The sequence below is a fragment of the Labrus bergylta genome, chromosome 19 (assembly GCF_963930695.1).
Source record: "Labrus bergylta chromosome 19, fLabBer1.1, whole genome shotgun sequence".
In the NCBI taxonomy this organism is placed as follows: domain Eukaryota; kingdom Metazoa; phylum Chordata; class Actinopteri; order Labriformes; family Labridae; genus Labrus; species Labrus bergylta.
Window position 1 is genome coordinate 9,949,730 of NC_089213.1, and position 15,376 is coordinate 9,965,105.

The 15,376-nt window shown below is 39.4% G+C and overlaps 1 protein-coding gene across 1 annotated transcript; it reads left to right on the forward strand.

Annotated features, from left to right (window-relative positions):
- The first annotated feature begins 7,027 nt into the window (after window positions 1-7,027).
- Window positions 7,028-12,774, forward strand: paqr7a (progestin and adipoQ receptor family member VII, a). The gene is made up of 2 exons (XM_020654987.3): window positions 7,028-7,155; window positions 9,959-12,774. The coding sequence occupies exon 2, from the start codon at window positions 9,996-9,998 to the stop codon at window positions 11,058-11,060; it is 1,065 nt and encodes a 354-aa protein (XP_020510643.1). The 5' UTR covers window positions 7,028-7,155; window positions 9,959-9,995; the 3' UTR covers window positions 11,061-12,774.
- The last annotated feature ends 2,602 nt before the right edge of the window (window positions 12,775-15,376 follow it).

The following is a 15,376-nucleotide window of genomic DNA, read 5'->3' on the forward strand; positions in this document are numbered from 1 at the left end:
TAGCTGGCTGAGCCATCCAACCCAATTAGGCCAGAGGATGTGCTGCTTTAGGGACTGCAACTCGGTGACACGTTCTACTCTTCTGTCAAAGGTTTCAAATGTAAAATGTCAAGTGCCTGCTCGTGTCACATACAGCTCCCTGGACTGAAATAACCACGCAGAGAAGTCAAACGTGGGTCCAATTTAACACTTTCTATAAACCCATTTGTAATGCAGAGAAGTTGAGTAAAAGAGTAGACGCAGTGAAAAGTTGTCATTTTTACTTCTAAAGAGAGACCCTCAATAAAGACTGAGAAAACGACTCTTCATTTTGAGGCAACACAACCCTTTGCTACACAAAACAATGCCACCAAAAAGCTCCTTGGACATGAAGAGCAAGCCTGGTGAAACCTTAAGAATCGTTGTGTCACTAACAAGCAACCACAAAAAGAAATCACACAATGAATCAATCCATTGATTCAGTGTAATTTGTGGATATTGTGCTATTTATTTTCTGTCTATTTTACATCTCTAAGGAGAAGGAGACTTCAAAATTGAAAGTGGACAAAGAGGGAAAATGTCCCCATGGGGATTTGACCTTCAATGCACCCAGAGCCCCAGAAGCATTTTGTAGCAATTAGTTTGTGATTGTTTGACAACTTTTTTTTAAAGAATATCCTCCAAGGGAAGAGCAAATTAAACTGAATTGAAGGAACAAAAAGAAATTGGGGGTTAAATGTCTTGCCCAAGGACACATCAGTGTTGCTGACATGTTGCTGATTGAACCCTTGACCTTCCGGTTGAGAGACAACAACTCTACCAACTGGGCCAGAGCCATCCCAATGGTTTTGGGAAGCTTTATTTTTTAACAGTCTTAAACATACCAAACATGTAACAGGATACAGTTTAGATAACCAAACGGTGGTCCGTTTCTGAGGCTCTGGCATTAAAAAGTAAAGGTGGACAGAGTTGTAGATTTATAAAATAAAAAATAAAGCTGAAGCATCTCTCTCATTCTATTATAAAAATTGTGGCTAAACTATTATCTTCAGTCTCCTGAATACAAGAGAAGAACCACTTGCCCCTCATTGTAACAACCACTATTACTGTTGTAGTTTTTATCACAATCATTGTTGTTGTTTATTTGGTGCACTGGTGTGGGGTTCAAATCACGTGTACCTATTCAACAACAAACTTCCAACTAAACATTATAAGACTGAAAGTTGACATGATAAAAAACTTTAAAAAAGCATGTGACAAAAGCACTCGCATGGTTGACAAATATAGAAATAACTACAGAAAATAAAAAAATAAAAAATCATGGCACACTGTATTACTCTTGCATGTATACACCTCAATCGGACCCAAATTGGCCCAATGTGCTGGATTTTGAATTGGAAGTTGATAAGAATACATATAAATGCTTTATATTAAATGCTTTGCATGTCAGAAGTTGCATTGCTGTTGGCATTTGGTCATCACACTAAGCTATAGAGGGATAGCGGCATTGCGTTTGTACCAAAAGTAAAGTGAACAGTATGTACGAAATGTACAGAGCTGTTGTGCATGTGTTCACCATTTGATATGCAACCAGTTTGCTGCTTGTTTATTTGTAAGTAACGTCAACTAGAATGTCCAATAGTAACTAATCAATCAATCTTCATTTGTATTGCACCAATTCATAACGAATGTTATTTCGAGACGCTTTACAAAAAGCAGGTTAAAGACATTACTCATTGTTATGTTACAAAGACTCAATGTTAATCCATCATTAGCAAAGCACTTAGCAACATTTAGCAAAGTTACAGCAGCAAGAAAAAACATCCTTTTAAGAAGCAGAAATCTTGGGGAAAACCAGGCTTATGATGAACAGTCGTCTGCTGAAACTGCACTGGGCTTTAAAAATGGGATGGGGGAGGGATAAGATGAAGGGGGAATCAATAGAAGCAGGCCGTCCCCACCAACAATCACGAGGAATCTACGAGACATGAGACTGACAGGGGGCATACCGCCACCTACCATAGCTGAGTCGGACATAGCCTACTTCTGTCAATAAATTGATATTTGCCCCCTGTGGGACAAGGACAGAAGTCCAATTAAACGTCCTGATACAGTTGTAACTGTAGATTGGCTTAACTGTGCATGTAAACATACTGAGTGTATGGCATAATGTGTTAGGTTTGTCATCAGTTTGCAGTATCTCCTGAGCCCCAGCACCCTCAAGAGGGGGATTTTGGGGCTATTTCCTGGAGGATGACTGAAAAACTGATGGATGTCCATGGGTGGCATTCGCACATGAAATTAAACTTTAATTTGACTTGTGTGTCAAAGACGAGCTACTGCAGCCATGTAACAACAGGAACAAGAGCTTAGCACTGCCCTGTTAATCAATGAAGTTCAATTGGACGCAAACCTTTACAAAAAGTGAGTAAACCATAATAAAAATGTGAGTAAATTATTTAACAAGTGTTTACCTGGCTGTATCCAACACCACATGCATGAAGTTTAGTACTTAGACAATACAAAGAGTTAGAGTAATGTCGGTGGAACGGGAGCCCACATCTAACTTTTGCCCCTGGGTCTCCTAAGAGGTTAATAAGGCCCTGTAGCAGCCAGGAATTTGTCTCAGCTTTGGTGCACTTTAAAGCTACTGTGAAGAATATTCATTTTGTGTTGATCTTGGCGACCCCTGTGGACCAAATGGTAGGTCTTATAGCTTTACTGATTTTGTCCTGCATAAAAGTTGTGGTTTTCACAAATTAAAAAAATCTGCATTTGTCTAGCAGCAAAACGTGTAACTCACTTTGAATCTTTGCCATGGAAAATGTAACCAAGGCTTCTTCTGCAGCATCCTGTTAACTGCTTTAGATGATTCTGACCCTGTTTCAATGGTAACAAGCATTTAAAACATCCAGATATAAATATGCAATCTTTTTGCTGAAGGTCTTTACTTTTGAAGCTCAAATAGAGGCATCAGTATTCATTCCAGTCTGTTTCATTACCCACCAAAAAACTCATACTCATTCATTAAACCTTTATTTGAAGTATTATTGAGGGAATGCCCTCTTTTTTAATGTTCTCAAAATTGAAATGCATGTCATCATCCCATGTTGCAGTTTGAAGAACGATCTGCTGAACACAACATAGTTACAAAAGGTAACACTGCCCCCCTGTGGATATGCAGCAGAGTTACAGGAAATGGTGCCACAAACCAGTCACCACATTGAGAAAAAAAAAAGCTTGTACAAGTTATAGAGAACTATGTGTCGATTACAATTTTTATTTGTGAAGAGAAAACAATAAAAGTCTGAACTTGTGTGATCCAACCCAAAAAAATTACAGCATTTGTGGCCATTCGTACTGTGCAAATTAACCTCACCTTTTCCGGCTGCAGAACAGACACAAGGAGTATTTGGTCTAAATACACCTTTCTTATTATGAAACAGTGTTTTGCTTTCAGGGATTTGTCTATCATCCCTGTTTCAGTGATAAGTGGATGGCAGCGTATACAGTTCTCTTTTTACTCAAGTATATTTTACTTCTGCTCTGAGGAAGTTTAAGGGATAAGTTCCCTGTTGGCTGAAAGGAATTAAAAGTGTTAGATTGTACATCTGGAATTCTGGTGAAAAGCCATGAATTAGCTTACAATGTTTGTATTCAGTTTAGTAGAATACTTGCGGTCATATTTGAAACATATCATTAAACATGTGTAACCCCATGCACCATGTCCTAGGAACAACTGAAAACAGGGTGAAATAGAACAAAAACTTTGGGCAAAATGCAGAAACATTCAAGTTGACCATACATAAAAAAAAATTAAAAAAATAGCAACAAAAGATGGAAATGGCAAAATGTAACCTAGTGAAAGCTTACAGGTTGAACAAATTAGAGCAATACAAATGTAGATTACTTGAGTGCAGGAACTGAAGTTATCGAGCAGGGAAATGTGGTTAGAAACAGGAAGTGTGTCAAAATTTGTTGCAGAGATATACACGGAGGGAAGGGCGTGAAGGAGTGAAAAACTTGTGTCTATATTTAAAACTCTGAAAGTAAGACTTCAGCAATCCCCTCTAGTCGAGAGACAAACAATAACTTGCCAAGTGTCGAAGATAAAGTAGAGCAGATAAGTTCTTATATTATGACACAATGTGCATTTTATGAGAAGAGAAAAACTTCAGTCAGCATAAGCTCAGTCTGTAGGGACTGGAAATCGGTCAGGTAGCTTTCTGAGCACTGCTAATATACCCTTGAGCAAGGCACCCAATCCCCAAATTCTTGGGTGCTCGTCCATGTGCAGCCCTCTCACTCTGACATCTCTCCATTAGCGCGTGTCCATAGGATCCTGTTTGTGCATGTGTGTGTATTTCAGCCTGTGTGTGTGCAGCATGTTTCAGTAACAGAGTGTAATTTCCTGTTGTGGGGATATCGTCTTCTTTTTTTTCTTAAAAGTATGAAATGTCTAGCATAGTTTTAACATTTACTCTAAGGTTTTATCAGATGTGGAGGGAAATTAGATTTGACCTCTGAGGGCCGTGAGAGGTCAAATAATATCCACTCCCCTGCTGGGTCTCATGTTAAAATACACGTCATTTGGACTTAATCTAGGAACCAAACAGTGTATAAAACATTTAAGGTGTCATTGTCCACTCATTTATTGGTGCCAAATCATTGGTGATACTTTTGAGATTGACAGCAGAAAGGGGCGGAGCATATAAGATGAACAGATACATTTAGCACAGAGTTATATGTCTTTGTTGAGCTTTAAATAAAGTGATATAAATGCATTCTGGATAATGATATTTGGCTTTTGACATCAACCAATCATTTTGTTGGTTTGGTAATACACTTTACTAGTACAGTAACAATTGTATATATGTTTCAATAAAATAAATACGTCACTTCTTAGAAGCTATCATGAGGCTTTGCAAATTTGTCGTTCCTCATTTGGTTGAATGCAACTTAATCAAGCTTTACATTTCTCAGTGTGCAAATGACTCATTTCTCATTGTGCATTTGTTACTATCAGCATAATACATGTTCAGTTGGAGCCTGTTTTTCCACTTATATAGGATTTTTAAAGCTGCAAGATTCCTTTAAAGAAAACCTTCTTTAGAAGTCAGACTGGTAGAGTGTGTCTTGTGCACTGGGAACGTTTCCCCTCCAATACAGAGAGAGAACTGTTGACACTCGAGATCATCTTCAAGTGTTATTAGTCTCTGTTCTAAGTCTGCATAAGGAACCTGCTGTTCCTGATATGAGCCGTCAAACTGAAAAGATCTTGCTCTGAGAATCCCTGCAGAAACGTTCTCTGTATTGTTTGGCCTCAACTTTTTGTAAAGAAACATATTCACACCATCACATTTCTTACTCCTTTGGTTATGAGACACTGAAAATATGTTTTTCTGCCAATGAAAAACAGAATACAGCTGACTTGTCAGCCTCAGTGCTGACCTCAGTTGTTAAATCAAACACTGGACATTACTTGACCTGTGCTGTTGGAGAATGTTGAACTCAAAAGAGTCTAGGAAAATATGTAGGCACACTGGTAGGTTTACATTCAGAAAAGGTCAAACCACAGAGCCAATTCTGATCATTGCAGGTTAGGAGGTGACCTGGCAGGTATTGCACTGCTGTCTCTGATCCAGAAAAGATAAACCAGTATCATTTTCAGACATACTGTTAATATATAATACTCCTGCTTTGGTGCAGGATCTTCACTGTCCAATTAAGGGGGCATGACATATCTACATGTCAGACTTTCCTTAAAAGTGTCAACTGTTTCCAAAAAATGTACTCATAATCACAAGCTTGCTAAGAAAAGTCTTCGTGTCATCCCTACAATCCTCCTGGGTTCACCACGCCTTCATGAAAAAACTCCGGAAAGAATCCTGAACTCTTTGGCGTCGTTAAGAAGATGTTTAAATGGTGTGGTCATAGTTTTTTTTTCACGGTCTGGATGATTGACTGTATGTCATGTATGTACAAACAAGGGTCTGTGTTTAGAAAAGATCTCCTTTGCAGATTCACTGAGCAAGAATGTTCCAGAAGTTCACACCCACACAGCCAGAATACCTTTCTCTGTCTTTCCCTCTTACCGTAAATACTCCACTTTAAGTGTTTTCAGGACTTGTTTTTGTTACTCTACATCTACTGAAGGGCTGAGTGTAATACGTTTGTGACTCGTTGATGACTCCTGAGATTTTCTTATGACATTTAAGGTAGTCTATCTATACACAGAGAAGCATGGATATTTCAGAAAAACAGCTTCTTTAGGCTACTAATCTAATTTTAGACTCGGTGTAAATCTTATTCACGCATATTTTCCGGGGTTTAACACACCTCAGTAGTCGAGGTTTTCTTTTGGCACATTCATTCGAGACCTGGCAAAGCACCTTCTTCCGACTAATCTTACCGGTGTCAAGTCCGTTTAGAAAACAGAAGTAGTTCCGGTGTCAGCTTTCAAAATAAAACAACTAAATTCCAATTTGCCCTCGGACCCGTTCATTTAGACTGTGCATATTATATTTTGATATTATATTTTTTAAAAGTCACTGTGGCATTGCTGTGAACTTGCAGTCAAGATGCAAAGGTATGTGACTTTACCATTGGCTGTAATGAGAGATGCAAGTGAATATGAAAAGCAGGGTCAATACCGATACCAATGTTTGAAATTGTCACTGAAAAACTGATTTCTGAACTTGCCAGCCAGCTATGAATTCTGCAACTTAATATAAACACATCTGCTAATGACTTCAGTGCATGCCAGATTATTTTTAAATGGTCTGATGTTTGTAAGCAAAGGCTGATATCGCTGATACCCTTGTTTAAATTGTCTCTAATCTTTTTCATTTTCCAAAACTCTTCAACAAATGTATTTTTTTTTTTTTTTTTTTTTAAATGAAACAACAAATTCAAATCAATCAAGTTTTCCTTACTTACCAATTTCCATTAACGGAAATCAAATTTAAATGCTTTTAATTGTATGATCAGACTTCCGGATGTATTTCAGGGACGTGCAGTGACTTGACGCACTGCTTTCTACTCACTTGAGAACAACGATTCATGTTGCATATTTCTCTGTGCGGGTGGAGAAGGAGAAGGAGGAGGAGGAGGAGGAGGAGGAGGAAGAGGTCACTTCAGCTGCGGACACTGAAGGAAACAAGCTGTCATTACAAGGTGAGACATCCAGAAAGTATCAGTATATCAGTAGGCCTATATGAACCGTAAAAAAAAAGAAAAAAGAAGGAAACTTGTCGATGTGATGCGCTGGTGAAGTTAGTTTCATGTTGCAGCAGAACTTTTCTAAACTACCCCGGCTTTAAGTGCGAGGAGTCAGTGGCCTGACAGGGTCTGCGGCTAAATCGATACGACTTAGGTTATTGTATTTAAAAAAAAAACTTTTTTGTGTGTGAAGATATTCGACCCCTTACAACAATTTCTCGCCCGGGGCAGCTAGTTTACAGGAAAAAGGTGCGGGTTTCTGTTGTCACCATGACGATAAGGGGCACAAAGGAGGGGAAAATATGTTTTTTTAGTCGAGTTAAACTTAAAATTGCAGCCACACCTGTTTCACCAGCTGTAACGATACCCTTACTTCGATTCATGAAAGGAAATGGGGAAAGAAAAACAACAACGATAACAATATATGTATGAATCTTGGTGGAAAAACGAATAAACTAGGTTATTCAATTCGACATGTTTTATATTTGTTTTCTAGATTGAGACAGTGACATTCTCATGTTTTTATGTTAAATAGAAATGTAGCAAGGGGCTACACCTTTTTTGGTTTAACTAAGAATATTGTTTATTATTTCTAGTAAAAAATAAATACATCATCACACTTTTTATATGCCACATTCACCTGACAAGTCAGCATAAATATCTGATTTCAAGGCATAGACTTGGAAAAAGCCTTTGAAACTGTTAACCACTATTTGTTGCTGTCCAAACTTCCTAAATTTCAATTTTCTTATCAGGCTTCGCAATGGTTTGACTCGCACTCGTACCAGTGAGTGGAAGAGTGCAGTGTGTCAGAGTCAATGGGCAAAAGTCCATCTTCCATAAGATCAGCATGGGGATACCCCAGGGGTCAGTTCTAGGCCCACTACTATTTAGCATGTATATCAACAAGCTACCTGAGTTCTGTCCTGCAGTTGGCTGCCAAATGTGTGTTGACGATACTATGGCCAGTGGCCAATGGCCATCCGTGCGGTGCCCAAAAAACGCTTCAACGCTGAAATCCAGTTCGTTTGACCAGTGTGACCGCTCCGTGTCGTGCTCAGGCACAGTACACTTCCTTGGCTTTGGCACACTTCGGAGAGGTGTGCTTCGGCACGGTAGGCTACACTTCATGCACGAGCACAAGCACGCGGGTACACAAAGCTGACAGCCTTCATTATGGAGGAATCCAGAGTTTCATGTCTGTATCTGACTAAAATGACACAATATAAACCACAAAGTAGCTGTCATGTTCTTTGTGTTGTTTTCCGATGTGCGGGCGTCCGCGGACTCACGCACGGACTCGTCTATTTTATTTTTAAATTAATTTATGTGTCTGATTAAAATGGCTTAAAATAAGCTGTAAAGTCAGTAAAGTAGCTGTCATGCTCTGTGTTTTTCTCTGATGTGCGGCTGCGGACTCGACTGCGCGTCTCTCTCTCTCTCTCGTCCACCTGTCTGTAAACTGAGCACGCTTCATAATAACACAAAGCGTGCTTGGGTACAGCACGGTACAGATGACCAGTGTGACCGCGCCCTAAGCTGCTGCCCACCTAATGACTCATTGCACTCAGTTGCAAAATTGGCTTGAGTCTTCTCACTTAACATTAAATATATATTTAAAAAAACAGTCTCAATATATTTTTCCACGCTTAAACAACGGGGTCAATAATGAGACCATCAATGTGGTTGAAGATGTCAAGTACTGGCGAATTACAACTGCAAAAAAAGAGTCATCAGGAAGTACCTCTCATTTGCCACAGCCCAGCTCTATATGCATGCTATGAGGTTACCATATATATCATACTGCACTAAGTTCTTGGTCTCAAGCCTCACAAACAACTTTAAAGTCGATCATATCTCTATATAACCAGACAATAAAAATCCTGGACAAAAAAAACCTATAAGATGGCACCATTGTCGCATAACAGAGAAACATCATATGTTTAGCTTTGAAAGCTTCATTGGCTTCTGCAATCACAAATGAATGTTTAAATGTTTGCATGGTCTGGCACCTTCTCTGTTTGATGAATTTATTACGTGACATCAGGTTTCTAGTCGAGTCAACACGAGTCTTTCAGTAAGATGTTTTAACTCATTTAGATTTAGACATCTCATTTCAAGACACTCTTTACCATCAATTCAGGCCTTTTTTTGTGTTTTTGGTTTTGTTGAAATTCTGTCACAATTTCCAGACTTTCTTCTTGAGATTTTTTCAAGTTTCCATGCAACCTTCAAAGAGTCTGCTGATTTCTGGTATGTCTGTAACACAGTAATAATGTCCTCTTTCCACCCTGTTTCAGCTCACAGCAAGGATTTTAGATGATGGAAAAATAAAATATCACTGATCCTATTCTCAAAATTGACTTTTTTCTTTCCAGTGGGAACATCTCCATAAATCAGCACTCTTTAAAACAGCCAAAGCAGCATGAGCTAAGAGAGCACTGCTCAGATTACAGCTCTGGTTTGGATTGCTGAAGAGTACAATAGACCACCCTTAGTTTTTGAACAGCAGGACAGATACCTGTTTTTGTATCGTCTATGATGTAACACCCCCAACAGTTCTAATACACATGATTGAAAGTTCTCCAAAAACGTGAAGGATAAACAGTCTTTCATTGCTGACGATTATTGTGTCAGTGATATAGTGTTTTGTTACTTTGATCAAAAGTGATGATGATAAATTTAGCAAGAAATATTTAAAGCCTGTTCAATTTACAGCAAAATGTATGAATTTCTGTTAATTTGAACTCCTCTGCAGGAACCAGCCACTGTGCATCACACAGCTACTGACCGTCATGGCGACGATTGTGATGGAGAGAATCGGGCGAGTGTTCATCAGCCTGCAGCAGATCAGGGAGTTTCCCCGGATTCTGACTGAGGCTGCACCCTCCATGCCCGGCACCGTCCGAGACATGGAAGTTCCATGCTACTTCAGGGAGCGCCACATCTGCACCGGCTACAGACCGCTCAACCAGAACTGGCGATACTACTTCCTGTCGTTATTCCAGCGGCACAATGAGACCATCAACATCTGGACTCACCTGCTGGCATTTTTCATTGTTCTTGTTAAATTGCTGCAGCTCTCGGAGACGGTGGACTTTGCCAGTGATCATCATTCGTGGCCTTTGTTGATCCTCATCCTGTCCTCGTTGATCTACTCGGCATTCAGTGCATTAGCTCACCTACTGGGGGGCAAGTCTGAGCTGTGTCACTATGTCTTCTTCTTCTTGGACTATGTTGGGGTGGCGCAGTATCAGTACGGCAGCGCTATAGTCCACTTTTATTACGCTGTGGATGAGAGCTTACACAGCTATGTGAATTGGATCTTCATGCCTGCTGCTACTGTTTTCAGCTGTCTGTCATGCCTGGGTTGCTGCTACGGCAAATACTGCAACCACAGCCAACCCAACTGGGTGCGGAAGGTATGCCAGGTGGTGCCCTCTGCACTGGCATATATCTGGGACAGCAGTCCTGTGGCTAAAAGGCTGATGTCCTGGTCAGCAGAAAGCAACGACCCAGCTATAGTCTATCACTTTGGCCAGGTGGCGTTCTTTCTCAGCTGCGCCACCTTTTTCAGCTTCCCCCTTCTGGAATGCTGCTTACCCGGGCGGTGCGACTTTATCGGACAGAGTCATCAGATATTCCACGTTTTTCTCTCCTGCTGCACCCTGTGTCAGATCCGGGCCTCCTACCTGGACTTTGTGGGCCGCAGAGAACTGTACTCGGTGCTGCACGGGAGCAGTGAGGCCGCTCTCTTTGTCGGGTTGTATGTGCTCACTTTGGTTGTATGTGCGCTGATTGCTGCCCTCATGTTGAGAAAAGTAAAACAAATGCTTCACTTAAGAGATAAGGCAAAATAATATGATAGATGTTGATGGAATTATTTGCAAAAGCAATCAGGTGCCTTCAAAATGATGTCAAAATAGAAATGATTCACAACAGTAACAAGGCGATAGTACATGAGAGAAATACATAATAATATCTGGAGTCAGTATTTTGTTACATGTTTTTAATACAATATTCAAGCTAATCCTCACTATATGTATCACTATAGAATGGAGCTTTTTGAACAAATCTGCGTCCTCTTACTTTCAAATCACTGCCTACAGTATGTACTGATTTAAAAAAAAGTTATTGCATTAACACATTTGTATTCTTTAATACTGGAATAATATATGGAAATGTATCTCAAATGTATTTTAAAAACTGAATTTAGGTTTTGATATTCATATTGGGGGCAGTTTTCAGTCACAAACAGATCTTTGCAGAATTTTGTAGTCAAAATTATTTTTCCTATTTATCTTGTTTATACTGAGACATGAAGGAGTGTTAGGGCCACATTAAGGGGGAAAAATCTGAGATTTCGAGATGAAAGTCAAAATTTTGAGAATGAACTTGAAAATATACATGAGTAAAGTCGTCATTTTAGTCTATAGTTATGTCAGAGGAGCTGTAAAAAAAAAAAGAGGAACGTGAAGCATCTTGAGAAGTTATACTTTAGTATAAGTTTCACAAATCAGATAATACTTCCTTGTGTAGCCTGTAACACAGATTGACTGAGTATTTACTGTATGTGGGATGAGCTGCTTTAAAAAAAAACAGTCTGATAAGGTCTCAAAATACCCGATAAGTCGCGTTGGGGCTTTACATACTGTATGCAGATATTAAACTAAACATTCTTTTTGCACGTCAGCATCACATTGTCGTGAGTATCAGGACCCTGAAAAGATACTGCAAGAAACTGAGGCTTTTCCAAAGAAAGGAGCACACTGACTTGGAGGAAATTGTCTCTTGTGTAGCAGAGGGAATGGCTTTCAGGGTTCCACTTTCATCATTTCCATGCAGGTGTATGGCTCCTCTTCCCATACGAGCTTTCAGAATAATAATTTCAGCCTAGTTTGAAAGCGAATTATGAAATTTCACACAAATTTACAACTTTATTCTTCTAATTTTTTACGCTAATAAAACTGTAATCTCGAAAATTTTGGAAAAAACTTTTTATGTGGACCTCTCCATCATACTTCGACATTGAAATAGAGTAATAACAAGGGAACAACATGCGAGTCCTTTTCATTGTACCTTCAGCGCCCATTGTTTGCACATTTATTGTTATATTTAGCAGTTTGTACTGATGGAGTATACCTTTGAAAATGTGTTTTTGCTGTTTGTATTTGTATCGAATGCACTGCCTAGACTGTATGAGAAAGCTGGATGTTTTTATGAGGGATCATACAAAACATATTTCATACATGAGACACACAGAATGTACGCGTATGTCAGGATGTCAGCCATCACTGTATTGTGTCTTACTGGACCTGTTGTTTGTGCCTCTTGAGTTACAAGGGAAAAGTTACTAAAGGTACCATGATAATGTATTGTTTGGGAGCTGCTCAACTACTGTCCCAGATGTGAAAACAGCAGGATTGAGATGAATAGAGGTTTCTTGGTGACAGAGTCTGCCTTTAAGGTCCTCATATCTTGACCTCTTGCTTGCCACTGTCTTGTTTTTTTTTCTGCATTACTACTTTCTTTGAGCTACAAAAACAATATTAAACATGTCTTCAAATAAATGTCCACACTGTAGTTTTGTTTTATGTTTTACTTGTGCATTTAACAGGGACATCGCATTCCTAGAGTTGACTGGATAGCTATCACCATTATCAAGAGCATGTTGACTTCTACATACTGTAGAAGGAACATTGCGCTTGCATGTTATCACCATATGTTTGGAATACAGTTTCATTTCAAACCTTGATCCAAAGGCAGCAGGACTAGTTGAAGATCTTGAAGACGTTTCACCTCTCCTCCAAAACTCTTCTTCAGGTCTCATCTATCTGGTGGATGGAGCTAGAAATGTAAGGGCTTAAATTTCTATCCCATCCTGCCCCATCCTCCAGATAGCTTCTAATTTATCATATCTTGGACGAGTGAGAACTTATAGAATACAGTATAATACGCATGTAGCCTACCTCTTAGACGGTGGAACATAGTGTAAGGCAAGGCAAGTTTATTTCTAGAGCACATTTCAACGACAAGGCAATTCAAAGTGCTTCACACAAGACATCAAAAGCTTCATGACAGAGAGAAAAAATGAATATTGAAATAGAAAATTAAAAAAATCACTCAAACAAACAATTCACAATCACAGAGAAGAACCATTCGGACATTCCTTGGCATTTTTACTACCTCCTTCATATCCCAGATTTGAAGGACTGACGTGAGATTCTCTTTGAATCCTGAAAACGTCTTGACAGGATTCGAGAGTGTAGGGTACTAACAGTATTCAGTTAACATCAGTTATATCTAACTCTATGCTCAGCCTGATTTTCTGTCATTTACTGACATTTTTTGTCATTTTTTCTTCTCAGTGGCAAATAATTAGTATCACCCGATGGCCTCTTGCCTGGGATAATCCTTTACCTGCTGTAAAGGTTAAAATCTTGTGTCAATGATGTTTTACCTTAAAGGAAAAATGTGCAACATTTTACACATAAATACAGCAGAAATCAAGTCTATCCTCTGCAAATGTCTCTCTGAGTCATGACTGACTGAATGAGTGAGAGGCTTGAGTCCCAACTGCTGTGTTGTTGTCAGAGCCGTGTTTACATCACGTTTACATGGACGGGACGGCCTTGTGTTTGAAGCTGTTTTAGTCAAGGACTAGAGAAAGTAAGAATCACATAGCCTACTCACTGCTTATTTGGAAGAGTCTTTAGCTCACAGTCACGGCATACAGAAATCATTTTTTTTTATTGCCAACTCTGCAAAACAAACAACAACAAGAAGCATGGCATTTCAAAAACTGATAGAGAAAATATGTTAAACACAGATTAAATGTGTTTTTCTTTTTGTTAGACAGGTTGAGAAGTAATAATACATCCTCTTTTCAGAACAGACAGCATGCTTAATTTGAGGGCTGTTTATCTATGCATGTCTCACAGTGGTTAATTGGTCTCCATAGTTACCTGTTAAACAGCGTTCCTCCTGACAGGGCCTCAGCTGTTATTTACATACTGTATGGATACACTTGACCCTGTGACGCTGTGCATATGATTGAGTCATTTGTAGACTCCGACTAGCAGCTAGCACGATGGGATTCTGAGCCTTTTTTGTACCGAGTCACACAGACAACATGGACTCTGAGGCCGAAACGTAGAACTGTATGTAGCAAAAATGTGTTCTGTGTAATGGGAGAATAATAAATTATAATAAGAAACTTCAGGAGTGAAAGGTCCTATCATTTGTGGAGTAAATGAAAATGAAGGAGTGATAAAATATATTGAAATAATATTATAATAATAAATTATATGTTTTTTTTTAAAAGACATCAATTGTTAGTAGCGCTGCGTGAAGAGTAAAGTAGGCTAACACAAAAAAATATCCAAGGAATGATTGGTTATAAAAGTTAAAAAGCCGTTATTAATTCATGGCTTCAGGCAAATTTAAAAATGTGTGGCAGGCCGACGCGTCTCAGCTCATCAGAGCCTTCATCAGGGTGCAAAGGTTATGGATGTACATCTTTATACTGGGACATGCATTGGCCTTTGGAGGATTGCGGCACCCCATGTGTGCTAGGTCTGCTGTGCAGTTTGAGAGGTGGTCGAGGAAAGGGGCCTGCTAACAAGTTTTCAAAGCCCCTTTTTATTTATTCCCCTCTAACGCAGACCTTCATGGTTGGAGGTCTAGCCTTAATCCACTGAAATAAAATGCATCTTCTTGCTCAATGAACACACTTCCAAAGTTTTTGCTGGTAACTTGTCAGAGGAAGCACATCACCTGGAAACAGATTTTCTGTTTGCTTATTAGCCAAGGCAGGGCCTTAACCAGATGACACTGTGTTGCATTCTGCTATAAGCTGAGCAGGGCCAACTCGTCAGAACACACTCCTTTTTTTTTTTTTTGCCAGAGCCCCCTGCTTTGTTCTGCTCCAGCACCACCATCGCGTCATCAGACAGAGTGGCTGTGTTTTTCACTTGGGGCCTAAGTCGCGCTGAATGTGGTTGTTGAATGTGTCTGCAGCAGTAAAAAAAAAAAAACAAGTCAGGAGCCAAAACTGCAACAACAAAGTAAAGTTTGACTATGGGATGCTGAGACTAACAAACAGGCTTATTATGCAACAGGTGAATCGTTTCTTTTACCATTTCTAAGTTATGCGCTCACATTGCATGTAGCTGTT